The sequence below is a fragment of the Strongylocentrotus purpuratus genome, unplaced genomic scaffold, assembly GCF_000002235.5.
Source record: "Strongylocentrotus purpuratus isolate Spur 01 unplaced genomic scaffold, Spur_5.0 spur5_scaffold_17, whole genome shotgun sequence".
Classification (NCBI taxonomy): Eukaryota; Metazoa; Echinodermata; class Echinoidea; order Camarodonta; family Strongylocentrotidae; genus Strongylocentrotus; species Strongylocentrotus purpuratus.
In genome coordinates, this window is record NW_022145602.1 from 2,382,404 (window position 1) to 2,402,349 (window position 19,946).

General features: G+C 37.1%; 1 protein-coding gene across 1 annotated transcript in view; it reads right to left on the reverse strand.

Moving 5' to 3' along the window:
• Positions 1-19,946, reverse strand: part of LOC752215 (GTP-binding protein Rit1-like) — a 110,726-nt gene that overhangs the window by 28,992 nt on the left and 61,788 nt on the right. The window contains exon 2 of the mRNA XM_030988095.1: positions 185-241. Coding sequence (XP_030843955.1) covers positions 185-241 — 57 coding nt within the window. The remainder of the gene's footprint in view (positions 1-184; positions 242-19,946) is intronic.

Sequence of the window (19,946 nt, forward strand, 5' to 3'; positions counted from 1 at the left end):
CATATCTAATCAAATCAAATTAATAGTGGTACTTCGTGAGCACTTTCAACAGAAGGAGACGTTGTGGGCAGACTATTTCACTTTTACACTACTGTGCATCAACTATATACAACTGGGGGAGGGTAAAGTGCCCAAGTACCTCCCCCCTCCCCAGATACCCTACCAATATTATTAAATCACTCACCTAGATCAGGATCGTAGTCGCCGATGTATCGGTGAGTCAGGTATCGTACTACCAGAGCTGTAAACGAATAACGAAATAAGAAAATTATAAATAAATACGTCGAGTTGCATACTAAATTTAAAATTAAATTGAATCGTATAGTGTTTTTTTTTATTAGACTTGATTTATACAAACAATGTTATAAAAATTATCAAATATTACATAAAACAAACACAACTATTTTTGTTTTAATTGTTATACAGACAATTATTGTAGAACATATGTAGTCATGCTGTTTAAAACACACACACACGCGCGAGCCCTATACACGCGAGCCCACACACGCATATTATTAAATACGAATATGAATTTATTAAATTTATTAAGTCATAAATAGTACACCCACAGACTATTATTTTCTATAAAAATGACTCATGTTTTCTTTTGTTATTATGGTTATACACATATATCTCATGAACCAAAAGGGAACATCTATTAAAACACAATTTTAGCAGTATGTCGGTGCTCCAAAAATTTGGGCTATGACCATGCTTCGGTGACAATTGAGATTTGTGTAGATTTAGTGATATCATATCTAAAACATTGGTAACTCCCTCATCATTTATCCGATTTATTTCAAGTTTTCGCCTTTCTCTTTAGCCTTATTTTTCTGCCTTCGTACAAATTAATTCATTACCAAGGTTCGATTTCCCTTTACTTAGCAGTCCCAGTCTATAAACACACTTTCCCGTAGGCCTGTATCGAGGTTCTCTTCGCTAGAGCGACCCTATAATTATAATCTCTTATTTGGGGTATAGGGAGAGGATCGAACTTCAAAATTAAGAAATTCGATACGCAACCTGCCCAATTTCCCGCCAGGTAATTGATATCCTGGAGCCGTTCACTTTTCTAAACTCAATAATCGCTTGAAAAGCCAAGAAGCCAAGTTAGTTGGTGCTTCTAAGTTATTAGGTGAATTATTTCGAAAGTTCGAAGTCGTGAAAAAGATTGTACATAGTCAAGGTTTTTCTTTTTCTTTTTTTCGATGTCATGGAAAACGGGGACAAACATTTTGCCATCAAACTATAAACAATACAACTCCCCCCCCCTCCCCCACAGGTAACACAGGTAGGCTCCATGGCTCAGTAATAGTCTCGTACCAAGGCGATGCGCTAATACATTTTGATTAGGCATTAATCCTCATTACAGAGTACCCTGGAGAGGACTTAAAGCCGTCGGTTCCCTGGTTGCTTAACCTACAATCCTACCGTTCCTTTTTTAGCAGTCAAGTAAAAAAAAAATAGACCAACCAACCAATCGGTTGATAAACTGTATGTTTAGCTACTTTGGAAGATGATATATGGCAGGACAAGTTAATTTGCCCATTCCCCTTTGACTATCAATATGACTGCAATAGTTGATAGGCATCAACCAAAACGAAAAACAGAAAGACAGTATGTTTTATTTCCAGGCATCCCCAATGTTCATAAAAGTAATCGGAGTAAGCAAGACGTGGGATCATGAGTACGAACATAGCTCGGACTAATCATTGGTTTTCTAGACCTTTAGAGCTAGATTGATAGAGGATGATGAAAGTGACGATTGACTGCAGGCTAAAGATAGAATAAGAGAACAAAGAAGGAAAAGAAAAAAGAAAGGGTAGAAAAGGAAGATGGATGCGGAGAAGGAGGAGAAGAGGTAGAGGAAGAAGGGGTTGAAGAAGAAGATGGATGAGAAAAAGAAGAAAACGAAGAAGAAGAAAGGAAAGAGGATAAAGAAGAAGATGATGAAGAGGAGGAAGATAATGTAGAGGTGTTTAATGAAAAAACCGACAGAAAAATGAAAATATGTTCACAACAATCATGGCAAGCAAGATGTACACCGATACAATCTTCAGAATAGCATTTTGCCGCCAACGTCGAAAAGAAATCAACAATTTAAAAGACAAACCGCAATAATGTTGGCGTCCCTTGGTAGTAGAATTTGTAGAAGGAAAAACATAGCAATCAAAGAAAAGTAAATGGAAGAAAATTATATATCAAAATATGTGTAAAAGATATAGAAACTATATTTAAAAACATGTGTAAAAGATATCCACGCGAGTTCACTGTAATACCTTGGTTCATCTCTCTCTCTCTCTCTCTCTCTCCCGTTCTGTCTGACTTCCCCCTCCCCCTTTCCCCCTTTATCTCCCTTTCTTTCTTTCTTATTTTCTTCCTCTTTCACACCCCCTCTTTCTCTAATGATAAATAAGTTTGTTTTTCTTCAATAATACAACTGATGAAATCAAGGCGCAATAGCTCAGTCGGTAGAGCAGCAGTGGTCTCGTAATTCGGTGACCCGGGTTCGAAACCAAGTCGATGCGCTAGTGCCCTTTGGTAAGACATTAATCCTCATTACCAGGTCTCTCAGAGAGGACATAAAGCCGTCGGTCCTCTGGTTGCTTACCAACAAGCATTAATGTTTTCTTAGCAGTCAGGCAAAATAGCCACCACTACTATAACTACAAGACCCCGTTGCCATGCTAATGCAATAGTTTCATATCTCAAGTAGATGATGTATATCTATGATTATCATGCTAATCTTTTATTTCGTATTTCTGACGAATACTCCATGAATATCAACCGAATCCGTTGCCTTTAAAGGCGTCGTTTAACAATGTTAAATCTGATATGCATGGCCCTACGTGTTATCAGTGTCTGTGATATGGTGTGATTTTGAAGCCCTAATAAATGCGCTTCAAAATGATCATGAAGTGCCTCAAAAAAAAGTAAAAATCTTTGAGTGACTGGTTTTACCATACTCATTTTCCCCAATAAACTGTAGTGATATGAACACCGTTAGGAAAACGCAAAATGAAATTTCGATTTTCAATCATAAATATCTTGATAATCAGACAGGGGATCGGCTTGTAAAAGTCACGGGATTCCTGAATGATATAAAGGTTATATAATTATGATTGCAGCATGAGCTAAATCAAGGATTTTGTTGAAGGATCTGAGACAAAGTTACCGGATCCCTTTAACCCTTCAACATTAAATTGTCAACAGTGTGCCTTCCATATCGTGCCATAATTAGTATACACTTCACGAAGGCAATAACACATGATCGGTTTCTAATAAACAGGAAAAAAAAAGAAGACAAAAAAGTTATAATGAGGTAATGATACGATCTCTGTTAGATTTTCCGGCGCAAATAAACACGAAGAAATCAGCTCCAGGCCTTTTAATCATTAACCTCCTTTTCAATCAGGAGTAGGAAAAACAATGAGGCCGGGATGTCGTCAACTTGGCGAAACAAAAGGTCATGTTATTCATGAGTTTGAATAGATGATTCACATTAAAAAAAAACTTCGCCACAGTAACTGTAGGAAAAAAAACAATGACAAGATTATCGCCAGAGCAATCTTTCAAAAAGGGATGATTATCCCTGCGTCGGAAAACTGATATAAAACGGTCAACGTGTATGGTAAATCAGACTGCTGATCAGTTATCATTGATGTTATCATTTAAATTAATACATCATTATTGATAGCACTTTGTAAATATTCAAAAAAATATATAATGATATGAAAAACAATACTACAAGTGTTTTTCATTTCAGGTTTACTCTATTTTGAAAATGAAACTCACTGTGACGCTATGCGTTACAAGAAAGATAATGGAACTGACGAGAAGAGGATCGAGTGTGTGTATGTGTGCGTGTGTGTGGGGGCGGTATAATTTTTGCTTCCTATACATTATATACATGTACACCAACATTTTACAGAAAAAAGAATTACACTATTTCCTTCACCCTATGCTATCTCCGTTAAATGTAGCTCAGAGGTGCAGGGGCGTTGTGCGCAGTTGCCATTCATTCAAACTTAACGAAACCGCGGTCGCCTTATCTCCGCAGCAGTCTACCGCGCCATATTGGAACAAGCCTTTACTGACGCATCCATGCTCTAAATAAGCTCTATTGGCGCAAGGGAATAATGCAATTGAAATGACGCCCCGTGTGCCATGGCCTTAACTACTCATGATCTAATCAAGCATGAAGATTACTTTATCATAATAATGCATTTAGGTGTTTGAGATCATTCGATGAAAATGGGGCGCAACTGATATAATATTATCATGGCTGTATTATTATTTAAATCATTAGACCATACTGTACGAGATATAATGGCGTACAAAGGCAACGATTATGTGCATTTCAGAGACATTACCCAAAGCCCACGCAACCCCCCCCCCCCTATAAGATAGAAGAAAATCACTGTATGAAAATATCTATACACCCGGAGTCTAGAACATAGAGAGAAAAAAAATGTACATAACTAAAAAAAAATGAAATCCAATTAATCAAGATAATGGATACCTATTTAGGTCAAAGGGGAGAGAGAGAGGTACGCCCATTAAACTGATAACGACTAGCTGGGCGCCGGAAGCTTTCATTTCATTATCTGGGGTAAGAGAATAACATGAAAAATGGATTTTCACAAGAAAAGAAGAAAAGAAATACCCTCCGTGCCTTTCGGGATATTCTCTGATGTGTTTTTATAAGCATGTGTATTTTAGTAAGACTGATATGATATTTTTGTAATAAACAACTGTTGTTCCTTGTGGCGCTTTATGCTTCTATTTTGAATAATTTTGAAATTTGTTTTTGATTTTTCGATTGATACCTTAGAGCATTGTGATGCCAAGGATCTCCGAAAACAAAGAAACACGATACTTTGTTTGTGACGCAGGGCTAGATGCATTATTGAAAAGCCAACTATTGCATATTAGGCAGATAAGATCGGATAGCGATGAGGATACTACCCCAGTCACATAAGATAGATCAGCGACAGACTGGCAATAGACCGACAAAACAGCTCTATCGATTTTTCATTCATGAGGAGGGGGGGGGGGGGGGGGGTACAAATGGTTCGTCTCTTCAATTTGATGAGTACAATTTATATTTAAACGTGTTCTATATGTGTTTGTCAATATAATTGTGTTAAGTTTACTTGTTTTTGTAACAATTTGCACGGACTCACTGAAAAGCAGTCTGTTTTGATTGTTATGGTTTTTACCGTGAGTTAATAAAATATACAATACCATACTTATCATCCCGATTGGCCAATCATGACGATTATTGGGTGGTTTGGAGTCGGGTATTACCTCATTTACAAAGATGAAGCCGACCACAGGGGGCCGTCTTATAAAACGTTACGATTGATCCGAATCAATCGCAAGTCCTCTACAAAATCAATCGCAAGTTTGCATATCTCTTTATGTACATAGTTGCGATTTATATATATCAGAAATAAGTTGCGATTAATAACGACTCTTTATGAGACGGGGCTCAGACCGACAACGGAATTAACCGTTTTTTCTTTACTTTTATACCAGTGTATACTGAACTGAATTTTTCAATCTATCAATTATAAACCCTTATTGTACTTCTGTGTAATTCTCCTTCTTCTTCTACTCCTCCCCTCCTCGTCTTTCTTCTTCTTCTTCTTCTTCTTCTTCTTCTTCTTCTTCTTCTTCTTCTTCTTCTTCTTCTTCTTCTTCTTCTTCTTCTTCTTCTTTTTATCATAGCACTTTCACTTCTGATTGTTCTTATCATTTATTTTCCTCTTTATCTCCCATTTATTACATGTACTATGTTTTTTTTCTCCAGCTTTTAGCTGTTATCTTGGTTTTTCTTATTAATCAAACCTTGTAACTTTAATTAAATGCAATCAAACAAAGTCGGGTTAGTAATATGATTGCAGGGCCCTCGGGGAAAACAGTTTTAGTACCTATAGATTGAATTTTAATTGATGATTGTGAAACTATGAAAATTCAATCTATGGATTGAACCTGTTTAAGTATTAAAACTGATGAGACTACACTGGGTAAACGAGACCCATTATTACTATCTTTTTTTATTATTATTATAAATTAAGACATTATTAGGGCACAAAGTCGATCCGGTCGATGTGGAGTCGGATTAGCAATGTGACCAGGTTGGACCGAGGCACAAGATATTATCAGACCCCCGTCCTATGATGCATTATACATCGTTCCCAGTGAGACGACTTGCCCTCCTTTTCAACATCCACTAGGGTTCGCTCTGTGTTACTACGTATAAGCATAAGTAGGCCAATGTGACCACGTGACGCAATACCCTCCATCAATTCGTACGGATGGGACTACAGATAGCGATCCTTTATTGATTCAGTCATTCATATTTGAATAAGTATGTAATAAATGCACGTTTGAGCTCAAGCAGAACAAATATTCAATAGATGGAGCCAGATTACCCTTAAACATGTTCACCATTATTTTTAATCAATTTACAGTTTCGATTTTTGTTTTCTTCCCGCTTTTTTATGTGGTTTATTGAAACAATCAAATACAATCACAAAAGTTACAAGTAATCATAACAAGATTACAACAAAAGCAGTTCAACGTAGATCATAACCTCACGAAAAATAAATTATTTTATTAATATCAATATTATCAATGTCAATTCGGTTTATTGAGGCAATGTACCAACGGAAAACAGAGAACATTGCCACTGTAAACAGGTGGCCTTTCTAGACAGGTTCTACAACACATATTTCTTTCTTGAGGGAGACGAATACATGGCCACTATAGACAGGTGAACTTTATAGAAAGGAGGCCACTAGACAGGTTTGACTGTATTTTTTTAGGCTTATTCTTTTTTTTATACTAAAAATGGAGCTATGAGACTTTGATGGCGTTTCATCGATCGATTGCACAGGAGTTTGTGTTCTTAAATCTAGACTATAAATAAAAGCAAAAGTTAAACTCTCTTTGGACATGTAGGCCACTGTGGGGTTACTTACATGTATGATGCCCGTGGCGCATGAAACGTAGTATTAGACTGACGTAGCTATAGCACCGCGTCAGTAACTAGCGCAGCTTTTGATGCGCCAGTTCATCTCATCATCCAAGTCCTCTACACAAATGCGTCAATTGTCTTCTCTTCAACGCGCCTGACTCAACGATGTACATTTAAATGCATACACGTTGTAAAACAATAACCATGCGATTTTTAATGTACTCAATCCGCTTGAAATATAATGCCCAAGGCGCATATAGGCCGGGGAGGGACAAATAGATAAACTTTGCCATAGGCTATTTTTAATTGATGGAAACAATAATTACCGCAGTGGCTTTATCTCTTGTAATCTGTCGTCACCATTCATGCCAATCTTAAACATTAAACAAAACCAAAAAACCACTAAATATACTGTATATATAATAATGATGATAATCACAAATAAAGAAATAAATTATTTATAAAAAAATAATAATAATGATGAGAATAATAATGATAACCATAATGACTGATGTATTTCGAGAACGGCAAAACTTTCCGTATCTCTCTATAGACATTATGTATGCTCAACGTCAAATCAGTATCAATCTGTCATGCATTATTAAACAAAAATATGCCTCCAGAGAAAATTTGCACTATTCTAATTTCGGATTCGATTTTTCGCTCAGATGCAATTATGGTTATGATGGAATACACCGCTTTATTACAATCCTTCGCTATCAGAAATGTCATAATTATTCAAACAAAGTGCCTAAGCAACTGGAAACGTTAATAAGATTATTCATGTAAAACGAGACGATTAGAGTGTGGTTTTACTATTTTTTAAATCTTGCTTGTTGTATTACATATTATTCTCACAATGATATGGTCTTGTGGCGTGATGAATAGCAAACTCGAGATCGTAGACCATTACAAATTATTTTTAGTTTGTGAAAAGTACAAATAATGTCAATAGAAGTAAAGACCGCTTGCTTGCGCTAGTTCTTTGCATCAGTTAAATTATATCCTTTTGAAAAATAAGATGTTGCAATACAATTACTTAAAGGCATCGTTTAACAATGTTAAATCTGAGATACATGGCCCTACGTGTTATCAGTGTTTGTGATATAGTGTAATATGAAGCCCTAAAAATATTGCGCTTAAAAATGATCATGAAGTGCCTCAAAAACTTAAAAATCTTTGAGTGACCGGTTTTACCATACTCATTTTTGCCAATAGAATGTATTGTTTAATATAAAGACTGTTAGGAAAACGAATTCTGGAATTTCTAATTCCAATCATAGATACCTTGCTAATCAGTTAGGCGATTGGCTTGCAAAAGTCATGGGATTCATGTATGACCTGAAAGTTTATAATTATGATTGTAGTATGAGCTAAATCCAGGATTTGTTTAAGAATCTGAAGCACAGTTACCCAATCCCTATAAAAGCTTGAAATTGTAACCATTTTTGTTTTTTTTCTTCAGGTGATATTATTTGTGAGCTTTCTATTTTAGTATATTCAAGGGTAAAGATGAAACCATAGCAGCCAACAATGTATCGCGAATAGAAATGTTCTTGACATAGTTTAAATGTATTTATATTTCATGATTATATGGCTCGGAAGGGTTTATAAACAACATTAGAGGTTGCACATAATGTAAAATATTTACTTACGTGAGTAATATGTACCTATGTCCGAGGTTGATCAAGTGTTCATGCTTTTCCGTATTCTGTGATTTTATTTTTTTTGTCATCCTCTATAGTTTACAACGTATCAAACCAATCATTCAGAATAAATTCCACCAGTTTCTTTCAAAATGAGATCGTATGAGCGATACCCGACATGTTGTTTATATTTAAGCTGGTGGGAACCATGGCTCAGTGGTAGAACAGCGATCTCGTATTCGGAAGGTTCCGGGTTCGAAACCACGTCGTCGCGCGATAAGGCATTATTTATCTTTATCGCCAAGTGGCAAGTCCCTTCGAAAGGACCTAAAGTCAGGTCCCCTGGTCATACGCATACATACGTTATCAGTCTGGTAAAACAAACAAACCGACAACATAAAATATCTCTGGAATGCTATATGAGACAAATTAAGGTTCATAAAACGTTGTTTTCATTTCATTTTATTATCATAAATACTTCTGCACAAACACAAATTTATCGCTTTTTACTCGCATAATTTTCCCCAAGGTTTCGTTTTCTAGCACTAGGTATTAGATCATTGATGTAGTACTCCACGATGACTCTGCGAGTTACGCATTAAGGAAAATTTCCGATACTCATTTGTAGATTTTCAGGATCAAAACCAAAGCGGTAATTTCTTCCAATATCCACATGCTTTTAACCAATTATTATACGTCAGCGAAATTCGTTCATTTTGTACCCGCATCTGGGTCTAACGCTTGTATGTACAGGATCACACAAAATGCCTTTGGCGAATGAACGGATTGATTCTATGTAATATGAAGCTTTTTCCTAAAATGTCAACCATTAATGTTCACCGAACGAGAATTGTCGTTGATGCCATTCTAGTAAATTGAAGGAACTAGTTATATAGAGCATTCTCCAAAACGCCTAAAGAACATAATAATAATTTTCAAAATATCGACCCGCAAAAGGTCTTTGCATGTACGACATCTATAAGTGAATCTGAAGCTCGAGGATTTGCAACAGACCGGTATACTAACATATTCAAGTTGTATGCATACTTTTTAAACAAAGGTCGTTCTTGACAACCTGACAGCTTGCCCGAGGCGTGTCCGACTTAGCAACAAATAATGTATGCAGACTATATTCCGAGTAACTTGTAGTTCATTTATTGAAACCAGGTTAATGGAATAAATCGTTTCTAGGTACTTGGAAAGAAACATCCATACATTATTTTGAACAGTTAGTGGACTGGTCTATATTGGGAATGGTCGAGGTTAAATGAGCGTATTTCATTAATGACACAATTTCAGGTAACCATTCTACAATAGTTCACCGCTTTGTAGATCAATAGGTAAGAGGTTCGATTCCGTGCCATGGCACTAAAACAAAAGGAGACACGGAATAACAAAATATCGGGGAGGGGTGTGATGTTGTACGAAATGAACAATATGAATCTATTATTGATGATGATAATGATGGTGTTTGTAAATAACTCATAGCATTTATTTTGCACCATAAAACTGTTTATAAAAGAAAACTATACAAGCGCATAGAGACGTTACAGCCATGAGAGTATTATGATATTCGCTACACAAGGACGAAATATTGCTATCATCAAAGTGTTTCTGCCAGTCATATCTCTGCACCATAACCAATGTGGTTAACCTGAGCCAATTTCCTTCAACCATGTCAAAATTATAATCTACAGCCATTTGCAACATTAATTCATTAGCATGACACGGTACACTGGCCTGGTGGGAGGGGGGGGGGGGTGATTTTAATGACATGCCGCTAAATGAAATGCTACCTCGTTGTGAAATTTGGCGGGGAATTAATTCCTCCGAGGGAAGAACCGTGCCGAGCTTTCAGGGAACACATCACTGGCTTTTCACACCTCCCGGTCTGGCTTCATACCTAACACAGTCATAAAGACATGCCTGAAGCCATGACCCCGTCTTACTAACAGTTGCGATTGAGCCGAATCAATCGCAATTCATCTGCTAAATCGCAAGTTTGCAGTCACTTATCTATGATGTACATAATTACGATTGATATCAATTGCAAATAAGCTGCGATTAATCGCAACTGTTTATATGAAAGAGACCCAGACCGACAACAGACCTAGCAAACATTATATTATCCTGAATGGCCTAGAAACAGTCGGTTTATAGTCACCAAACCAATTCCACCCCGACCGATTCCCGATCATTCGAGGCCATATCAATTTATTACTTCTTGTTGTATGAAATGTTTTTTTCTTGAGACAGAGGTCGTATATATCAACACAAAGTAGATACAAATTACTTCAAGTTGGTGTCTTTGGTGAGACTGAGGTGTGTATCAGTGGCGTGTTTCATGAAAATCGAGGCGGGTCAAACTGTCTGCCTTGGTTGGGCTAGGCCATAGCGCGCATATAGGAACGTCAAAATACGTTAACACATCATCATACTCATAATTCCTGTTAGTCACCGGTTTTGCAATTTTACATAGGAAATAAATATATAAAGAGAACCTTAAATTCATTTTGTAAGTTTGTATCTTTGAACCGCCCCCCCTCCCCCTCTCTCTCTTTTTTTTTTCTCTCTCTCTCTCTCTCTCTCTCTCTCTTCTTCTCTCTTTCTCTCTCTCTCTTTCACCCTCTCTTTCTAAAAAAAATGTCATGTAATAAAAACATTTTAAAGAATATTTTCTTACATAAATAGCACATTTGTATGGGCGGGGAAAGGAGAAAGACAGAAAGAGACAGATAAAGAGAAAGAGGAAGAAGGGGAGCGGGTAGTCTAAAAGGGTAGTATAATATACATTGTCCTTTTTTTGGAGGGGAGAAGGTGGCGAGGGGGGGGGGGGGGCGATGGAAGGGGGGGGGGGAGTTGTACGAGGTGGATAAAACACAAATTAGCTTGGACACTGATAAGGCAAAAGTGTTTTCTTGTTTACCACACTCTGTACAGAATTACAGACAAGTACTCGCTAAAACAAATTATATTGAATTCATAGAATTAGTCACACTGGGTTACATTGTCTCCTCAAATCTCCTCAAAAAGAGTACAGCCTTGATTCAGCCCTTTATATAAATTTGCTAAGGCACGATCGTTTGTTATTATTGTCACTTCAATGCATTCGTCTTTCAATGCGATGCTCAATAGCGGAAATTGGACTGGCAATAAAGCGCCATTCCATAAGAGACCATTAATACAAGAATGGGCATCTTTATTGTCACCCCCTCCTCTCTTTCTTTCTTTCTCTCTCTCTCTCTCTCTTTCTCCCTCTCTCTCTCCCTCCATATCCTCCTCCCCCTCTCTATATATATCTTTATTTATATCTGCCTCGCCTTCCCTTCTCTTTCTCTCTCATCCATCTCCATACCCCTCCCCCCCCCTCTCTCTCTCTCTCTCTATCTCTCTGTCTACGTCACTCTCGCTCGCATCTCATCTCTTTACCCAACTTTTATACTCGCACTGCGTTTAATAGATTCAAATGTATTTTCTTTTTTGCGTCATCTTCATTAATAATATTTTCCAGGAAATTACAGGAAATTGGTCGAGTTGACTGGACTAGAGTCTACGACGCTCATATTATTCGATTTTAATAATTGTTTCGTCAGCTATGATTCTCAAAATACTCATGACCGGAAATTACCTACCAATAAACGCCATTCAATGTTTGACAAATAGCATATCACAACCATTCGCCTTGCCCTTAAATCGCAAGTGACTTTCCAAACATGATTATACATTCCCATTACACTCATAAGTCAGCAATAATATTTTTAGCAATTGCCAATTTGTGATCGAGGAATATTATTTGATACTATTTTTTAATGAATTGATTGTGAAAATATGGTTTATTCTTGATAGACAAAGTTGAGATCTCCTCAGACCTTTATTGATCAATATACAGATTAATTGAGTTTTATTTATAAAGTTCTGCGAAGATTATCTATTCACTTTTAAGAATAAACCATATTGTCACGATCGTTTAAGGAAAAGTGTTAAGAAAATTTCTTCCGAAGTATATGGGCGACAGAATATTGGGAAAATGCATGTAATGTACATGTATAATTATATGTACCTAGGGTTGGGATGGGCACGCTTTGTATAAAATGTGTAGGGGGATGGGGGGGGGGGGCGGGTGTTCAAAGACAAATTTGAATAGATTCTGTTAAATTTTGACAAGATATTTTTGAGAGTGATAGGTTATTGAAATTGCCTGAATATAGCTTTCGAAAAAAGTTGCGCAAGTGTTTATTATGTATGTTATCTTAAACGTAATAAGTTTCAAAAACGTTGGTATGTTTATTTTATCCATCGAGATATCGCTTGATATGATTGTGTTTTCTTTCTTGTGTTTTCTTTCTATTATGACGTCATGGGATTATGTGACTGGAGGGCATTGAGCTGGTCATTGCACGGAGCATAATGCAATAACAGTTCAATAACAACACTGGCGAAATGAATTATGCATTGATTGAGAGATGAACCTCGAGAAAAAGAAAACATCAACAATGAAAGATGAGGCCAGCATCATTGGCGATGGTTCAAGGGCCTGTTTTCTTGTTTTTGTTTCTCTCTCTCTCTCTCTCTCTCTCTCTCTCTCTCTCTCTCTCTCTCTCTCCCTCTCCATCCATCCTTTTACTCACTACATTTCTCTCCGTAGTATTGTATATGTTTATTTCGTTACGTTCTCTCCCCCCCTCCCCTCTCATTCTCTCTCTCTCTCTCTCTCTCTCTCTCTCTCTCTCAATCAAAAATGTAAGTCCATGCGTTATCCGCGGACTCTAACATTGCAAACTAATTCTTACATGAATCGATAATAGCCTTACATTAAACGATCTAAAACTCAACCACGTTTTAATACTTCACAGACAAACTTTTGAATTTAAAAAATATCAATGATTTGGAGTATTGATGGCAAAAAAGCTCTTAAACAGATGCTTACAGGACATTCCTAGGTCGATGTAAATACACTTCAAGACGCCAGCTCCTACTTCTCCGAATTATAGGCTTCCAAATATGGTCTCTCTTATAAACACTCACGGGTTACCTTTCTTAATTTCCTCCCATCTCATCGCGGACTTCATGGTATCATTCAACTTCCTCTCACCGCTCTCGACATCGATAGAGAGGGTGAAATATAGCCATGTTTGCGATCATTGGGTCCATATAACTCTCTACCCGAATGCGAATAGTAGTATTTACTCGTCTTGCCAAGTGGCATAGTCGAGCGTGAGGGGGTAAGGGGAGGGAGAGGGGGGGGGGGGGGTCAACCTGTACCGCCTTTTAAAACCAAACACAGTCCGACATACCTTATACACACCCCACAATTTAGACGAAGAAGAAGCAGAAGAAGAAGAAGAGAAGAGGAAGAAGAAAAAGAAGAAGATGATGATGAAGAAGAAGATGAAGAAGAAGAAGAAGAAGGAGCAGAAGAAGAAGAAGAAGATGAAAGAAGGAGAAGAAGTAGAAGAAGGAGAAGAAGAAGAAGAAGAAGAAGAAGAAGAAGAAGAAGAAGAGGAGGAAGAACAAGAAGATGAAGAAGAAGATGAAGAAGAAGAAGAAGGAGCAGAAGAAGAAGAAGGAGAAGAAGAAGAAGAAGATGAAGAAGGGGAAGAAGAAGAAGATGAAGAAGAAGAAGAAGGAGAAGAAGAAGAAGAAGAAAAAGAGGAAATAATGAGAGTAGTGATAAGGACCGTCATAAAAAAAATGGAAGTAATAGTTGTCTTTAAAATGCCTCTTTCTGTAAAACATTGGATTTGTATTGAAGATATCGGACCCATGTGTAGACAGATCTCTAATGAGGTCATTAATGAACCATAATGTCATCAACAATTGTATTTATAGTATAGTACAATTATCATTAGTTGTTATTATAAGATGATGACGTAAATCCTAATCAAATGATTGGTTGAAAGCGTACACGTGACCAGGCATTTATTTTGCCTAACGCGTAATTTGGATAATGACCGGTCATTACCCAATGGTAATGACCGGTCATTAACACATCTAGCTAAAAATTGGCGCAAAATAAGCGCGGCACAATTAGTCAGAGGTCTAATATTAGACGCGCGCAAGGCAAGGTACGCCTCAATTTGCGCTTATTTTAAACCATGGGCCATGGGGTTATGTAAATGAGGATTTAAACCATGGGTTAGATTTAAACCTCCTTTGTGAATTCGGGCCTTTGAGTTTGAGATGAGGGTGATTGATCAAATAACAAGGATCCACGTCATAATTTTATAAAACAAATAATACACATCATTTTGTTCGGGCATTAGTAGAATTACCCACACTCGGTACCTTGTGTGGATAATTCTTACTAATGCCCTCACTGCTGTGCATTATTTGTATATTAGAACATGCCCTTTTATAATATCGCATGTTACAGTTGTAGAAATTGATGAAATACACGCAAAGAAACATGAACGAGTATAGCTGGCAGTAGTGATGTTTGAAGAAGTATGGTCAGTAGCAGTAGCAACAGCATTTAAGATTTGGTTTAAAGAACAAAAATGAATGGTGCCTATTTTCCTTTAATCTTGCACATCAATATCGTATTTGAAGACAGTCTACTCCATAATCAAATACATATAGTATTTTTTCCATAATTTTCGTATTAACCTTTATTTAAAACAAATTGATATCAATCTGCCCCAGACGAAAGAATAAGAAGAAGAAGACGAAGACAATCAATTGATCTCATTATGTAGCCTGCAATTTAGTTCTCGAATATTATTTTTACTGCCAAGAAAATAAAATTAAGTTATAAAGTATTTAGAGAATAGAGATGCGGTGCAATTACAGAGTAAACAAAACGATGAAGAAAGAAACATAATAAATATTCGATTTTTAGGCGGTCGTCGTGGATGTGATTTTGGAAATCATTCAAGTAGTAATTCAAATCATCATGGGAGTAAGAAAACCCAGGATTGATTTTTTCCTCTCTATTTATTTTAATTATTTTCTTTCCCTAGACAGCACTACAGTACTGGCTAGGGGACAAAAATAAATCAGGATCCAATTTAAAAACAATCAATGGTAATCGACATTCAATCTTTCGCTATTTGGTAACGTCCGACGTTAATTATTGGACCGCTGGGACGACACAAGAAATGGGTTAGATGATCAACCTTGTTTTTAGATTCTCATTTTATATAAGAGACTGCGGTGTCGGGAACAGCACCACCGAAAAAGAAAACAACCAAACAACAGAAACACAAAGAAAGAAAAAAATAACACGAGAAACAAACAGACGAGTATATTGGAATACAAAGAACCAGAGAGTATACTCACGGATACCGGTAAATTTAGTTTGAACATCTTGACTATTGAGTGTTACAATTTAGCACAAACACTAATATATCTGAACAAAAACGTACATTATGGGTGAAAAAAAGAAAGTTTGTGACATAAAAACTAGCGGGTCTGTCGAAAAAACCTAGTCATTTTGTCTTATCGGAATGCTTTTTCTGCCAAACTCCATGTAAGGTAAATAGAAAACAAACATGAGGCATTTGTCAAATATCCCCTTTCCCCAAAGTTTTATTCAAAATCTAGAGGTCCCAAACAATCCAGAAAAGTACTGACATTCTTAGTCTCATCATTAACGAATATAAATAACTTTTCTTATTAAAGTTCTCAATTTCTTACAACAGTTATTCAAAGGGATCCGGTAACTCTGTCTCATATTCTGAAACAAAATCCTGGATTTAGCTCATGGTGCAATGATAATTATAAACGTGCAGGTCAGTCAGGAACCCCGTGACTTTTACAAGCCGTTCGCCTGTCTGATTATCAAGATATTTATGATTGGAATTACACATTTTGAAAACCGTTTGCCCAACGATTTTGTATAACACTACAGTCTATTGGGGAAAACGAGTATGGTAAAACCGGTCACTCAAATATTTTTACTTTTTTGAGGCACTTCTTTATCATTTTGAAGCGTAATTTTTTTAGGGCTTCAATATTACACCATATCACAGACACTGATAACACGTAGGGCAGTGCACCTCAGATTTAACATTGTTAAACGATGCCTTTAACAGAAACCTGAGATTAACTTTAAAAAGGGATATCCTTACTGGAACAAACCTACCGCAGAATAACAATTATATCGATTTAAAAATGAATGCGGAAACGAATTTGAGGAGAATGACTCGCAAGCAGTAATTAAAACGAAAAAGTAGGCAGACGAATAATGGTTATTCCCCAGTGGTTTTAAGTAATTGCCGGCTTTCCGCTTGCATGGTAAGCCATTGCCTCCTAGAACTTGGTAGCCTCTGTTTTAAGCCTATGGCAACAAATAAATTCAGTAGTCAACGGGTTAAAAGGTGCGAAATGAAAAATGAGGAGAATGTAATTACTTTCTGATAATTTCAGTTTCAAATCAATACAGACAATAAACGAGGCTTCCATGCTCAAGCAATAATGGTAAGCATGACGAAACAAGTTTGCCCTGTTTATGTTGTTAGCTTTATGTACGTCGTGTTCTATTATTTCAAAAAGTGACAGAAAGACTATTTTATTGATACGACTGAAGATATTTCGAGAGGTGGACTTGATATCGTTTGATCATGAAAACTTCTTTAATAGCAATGCTTGTAAGTTAATGTTTTACATAACGTATGGTCACTCCAGAGAAAGAGAGAGAGAGAGAGAGAGAGAGAGAGAGGAAGGGAAAGAGAGGGTAAGAGAGAGAGTGGAAGAGAGAGAAACAGAGAGTTGGAGAGAGAGAAAGAGAGAGTGGTAGAAAGAAAGAGAGGATGGGAAAGAGAAATAGAGAGAAAAGGTAAGAGAGAGAGAGAGAAAGAGAGTAAAAGAGAGAGAGAGAGAGAGCGAAAGAGAGAGGGAGAGAAGAGAAGAGAGAGAGAGAGGGGGGGGGGGGGGGCGTATGCCAACATCAGGAAGCTTTCCGTAATCGAGGCACCCAACTTAGATTATTCGAGGGGATGTGGTACGTGTGCCTGGATAGTTGAGCAAGCCACACATACACAACCTGAAAAGAAATTATATCGTCCGTATATGCGACTTTTATGCGTATATGATATGGGCATCTCAACAGAGGGGAGGGGCGTATCCACCCTAAGACCGGATACGCCACTGCCCTAAGTTCAATGGAAAATGATGCATCCCCAGGGTGGTGTCAGCTGCTGACGAGATCTTATCGGGAAGGACGAAACGATCATGTTACGATGAGGGTTAACATGAAAAACGAAACGGACGATGATCTCCAGCGATAGAGGGTTTTTAAACACTTCGGTTGCTTTATTTGCCTTTGAGTGCAGTTTAGCACACACCAATAGGTACTAATTGCGGGAAGGGTTATTTTATGCAACACAGTGGCTTCGCAAACCTCAATTTTTCGGTTATGTGTTTTCTATCGCATGATAAATATCATGTTGCACAGGGAGATTATGTGTGTGACGTAGAGTTTATGTGTGTGACGCAACAATAGCTATTTCGTCCTAGGAAGAACACTCAGCCATTCTGATGTAATGTGCTGCCCAAGTATTTTATCCAATCATAGAATAGATGTAAATAAGATAAGCGTAGAGAACATGAAAATAAATACTTTCGGGAAATCAATCAACCCAGGTGATGTAAATGGGTACCTGGCATGAATTAATTCCTTGAAATGCTAGCGAGCCGTAATGGCAGCCGTGCTAAAGCCAGGTTAATAATCGGGAGCGCCAGGAGTGTCAAGTCTGACAGACTCCATTATTAACCCATTATTATTATTTTCCTGTTTCCATTCAGTTAAAAAGCGCGTCACCATTTGCTTCACAGAAAAGTATAAAGGTTGCTTAAACGATGATAAAACACTCCAAAAAGTAGACAAATAATTTGTCTGTTCTTGCACGGATATAATGCTTCTTATGATATCATTAAAAAGTCACTGTTGGTATCAGACGAAGTGAGTGAAATCTAGTCTTGTCTCGCTTTAATTGTATTTTTGTTAGATAGATAGATTGAGGCACGGTAAATGTTAAACCACGCAAACCAATTTGGTAATGAAACAGTCTGGTCAGTTTAATTCATTCTTGCGTTGCCGAATTAGTGATGTATTTAACGATTGATGGGCTCGATTTGCTAATGATGTTTAACCATCAATGGCAATCTAACTGTATGCTGTAACAGAGAGAGAGAGGGGGAGAGAGAGAGCGAAAGAGAGAGAGAGAGAGAGAAGGAGATCGAAAGAGAGAGAGAGAGAGAGAGAGAGAGAGAGGGAGAGAGAGAGAGAAGGAGAGCGAGGGAGAGGGAGAGAGGGAGAGATAGGGGGCGACATCGAACCAATGATTTTAAAGAGGTGGCTGATTTCTGGCACAGACGAAAAAATATTGGAAGCTTTTCTCGTTCTTTATTATTTCCATCACCATATGAACGGATATCATACAAGCACTGAAACATTATAAACTACCATATTAGATACACATTATATACTACTCACATTTTGATGGTATAGGTGAGGCCGTAATCCCACATACCTATCTGTGTGCAGCGCATTTCACTGCGTCCTCAATATCAGCGAAATTGAGTTAATTTAATAAATTTGATGATTATATTCTTATCTTTCAATTTTCAACCTTCCCAATAAATGTCGCGACAATTCCTTTCACAATTTATTGCCATGGCTTTTATTGAAGATCATCTTTAAAGAGATCGAGGCTTACGAGCATTAATCAAGAATTAAAAAAAAAAATTAATTACGACAAGAGAGGAATTAGAGATGAAAGAACTTAATGCAGTAAGAGCAAGAGATGGATGAACAGAAAAGCTGCAATAATTAAAAGACGTCAAAGATATAAATGTTGTCTTCTTCTGCGTTTTTGTTCGTCTATTAGTATTTTTTTCGTTGCTTTAGTGTGTTTGTTTGTTTAACATTGTTCATAACCTGCCTTCGATACTTTGTTATATGAGACCATCCTACTCACGCACCACTGGCATACACGTCGAGCATGATTGAAAATGTATTTTTACTGAAAGCATGTAACTCTTTAATATCATGCTCAAGACATCTCGAAAATTGATCGTACGATGATCCCTTTGTCGGCACCAACAAGTATTAATCTCTGTCGTTTTTTTTCACAACGATCATTTTGTTTTGGCGGTAGCGCCACCGTCATACCATAATGCCACCCCTGTTTAAAGTACAAAGTCATTATTTTATTTATTAAGAGAAGCATCCAGTGTGATACAGAAATGCAAAATTGATTTTTGTTTCAGAAATATTTAATATCCCCCTCTAGTACCCTCCCCTCCAGTCTAAACAAGGATATAATTATAGCTATAAAGCTATAATTTCAATTTCAATTTCAGTAGCGGACTAA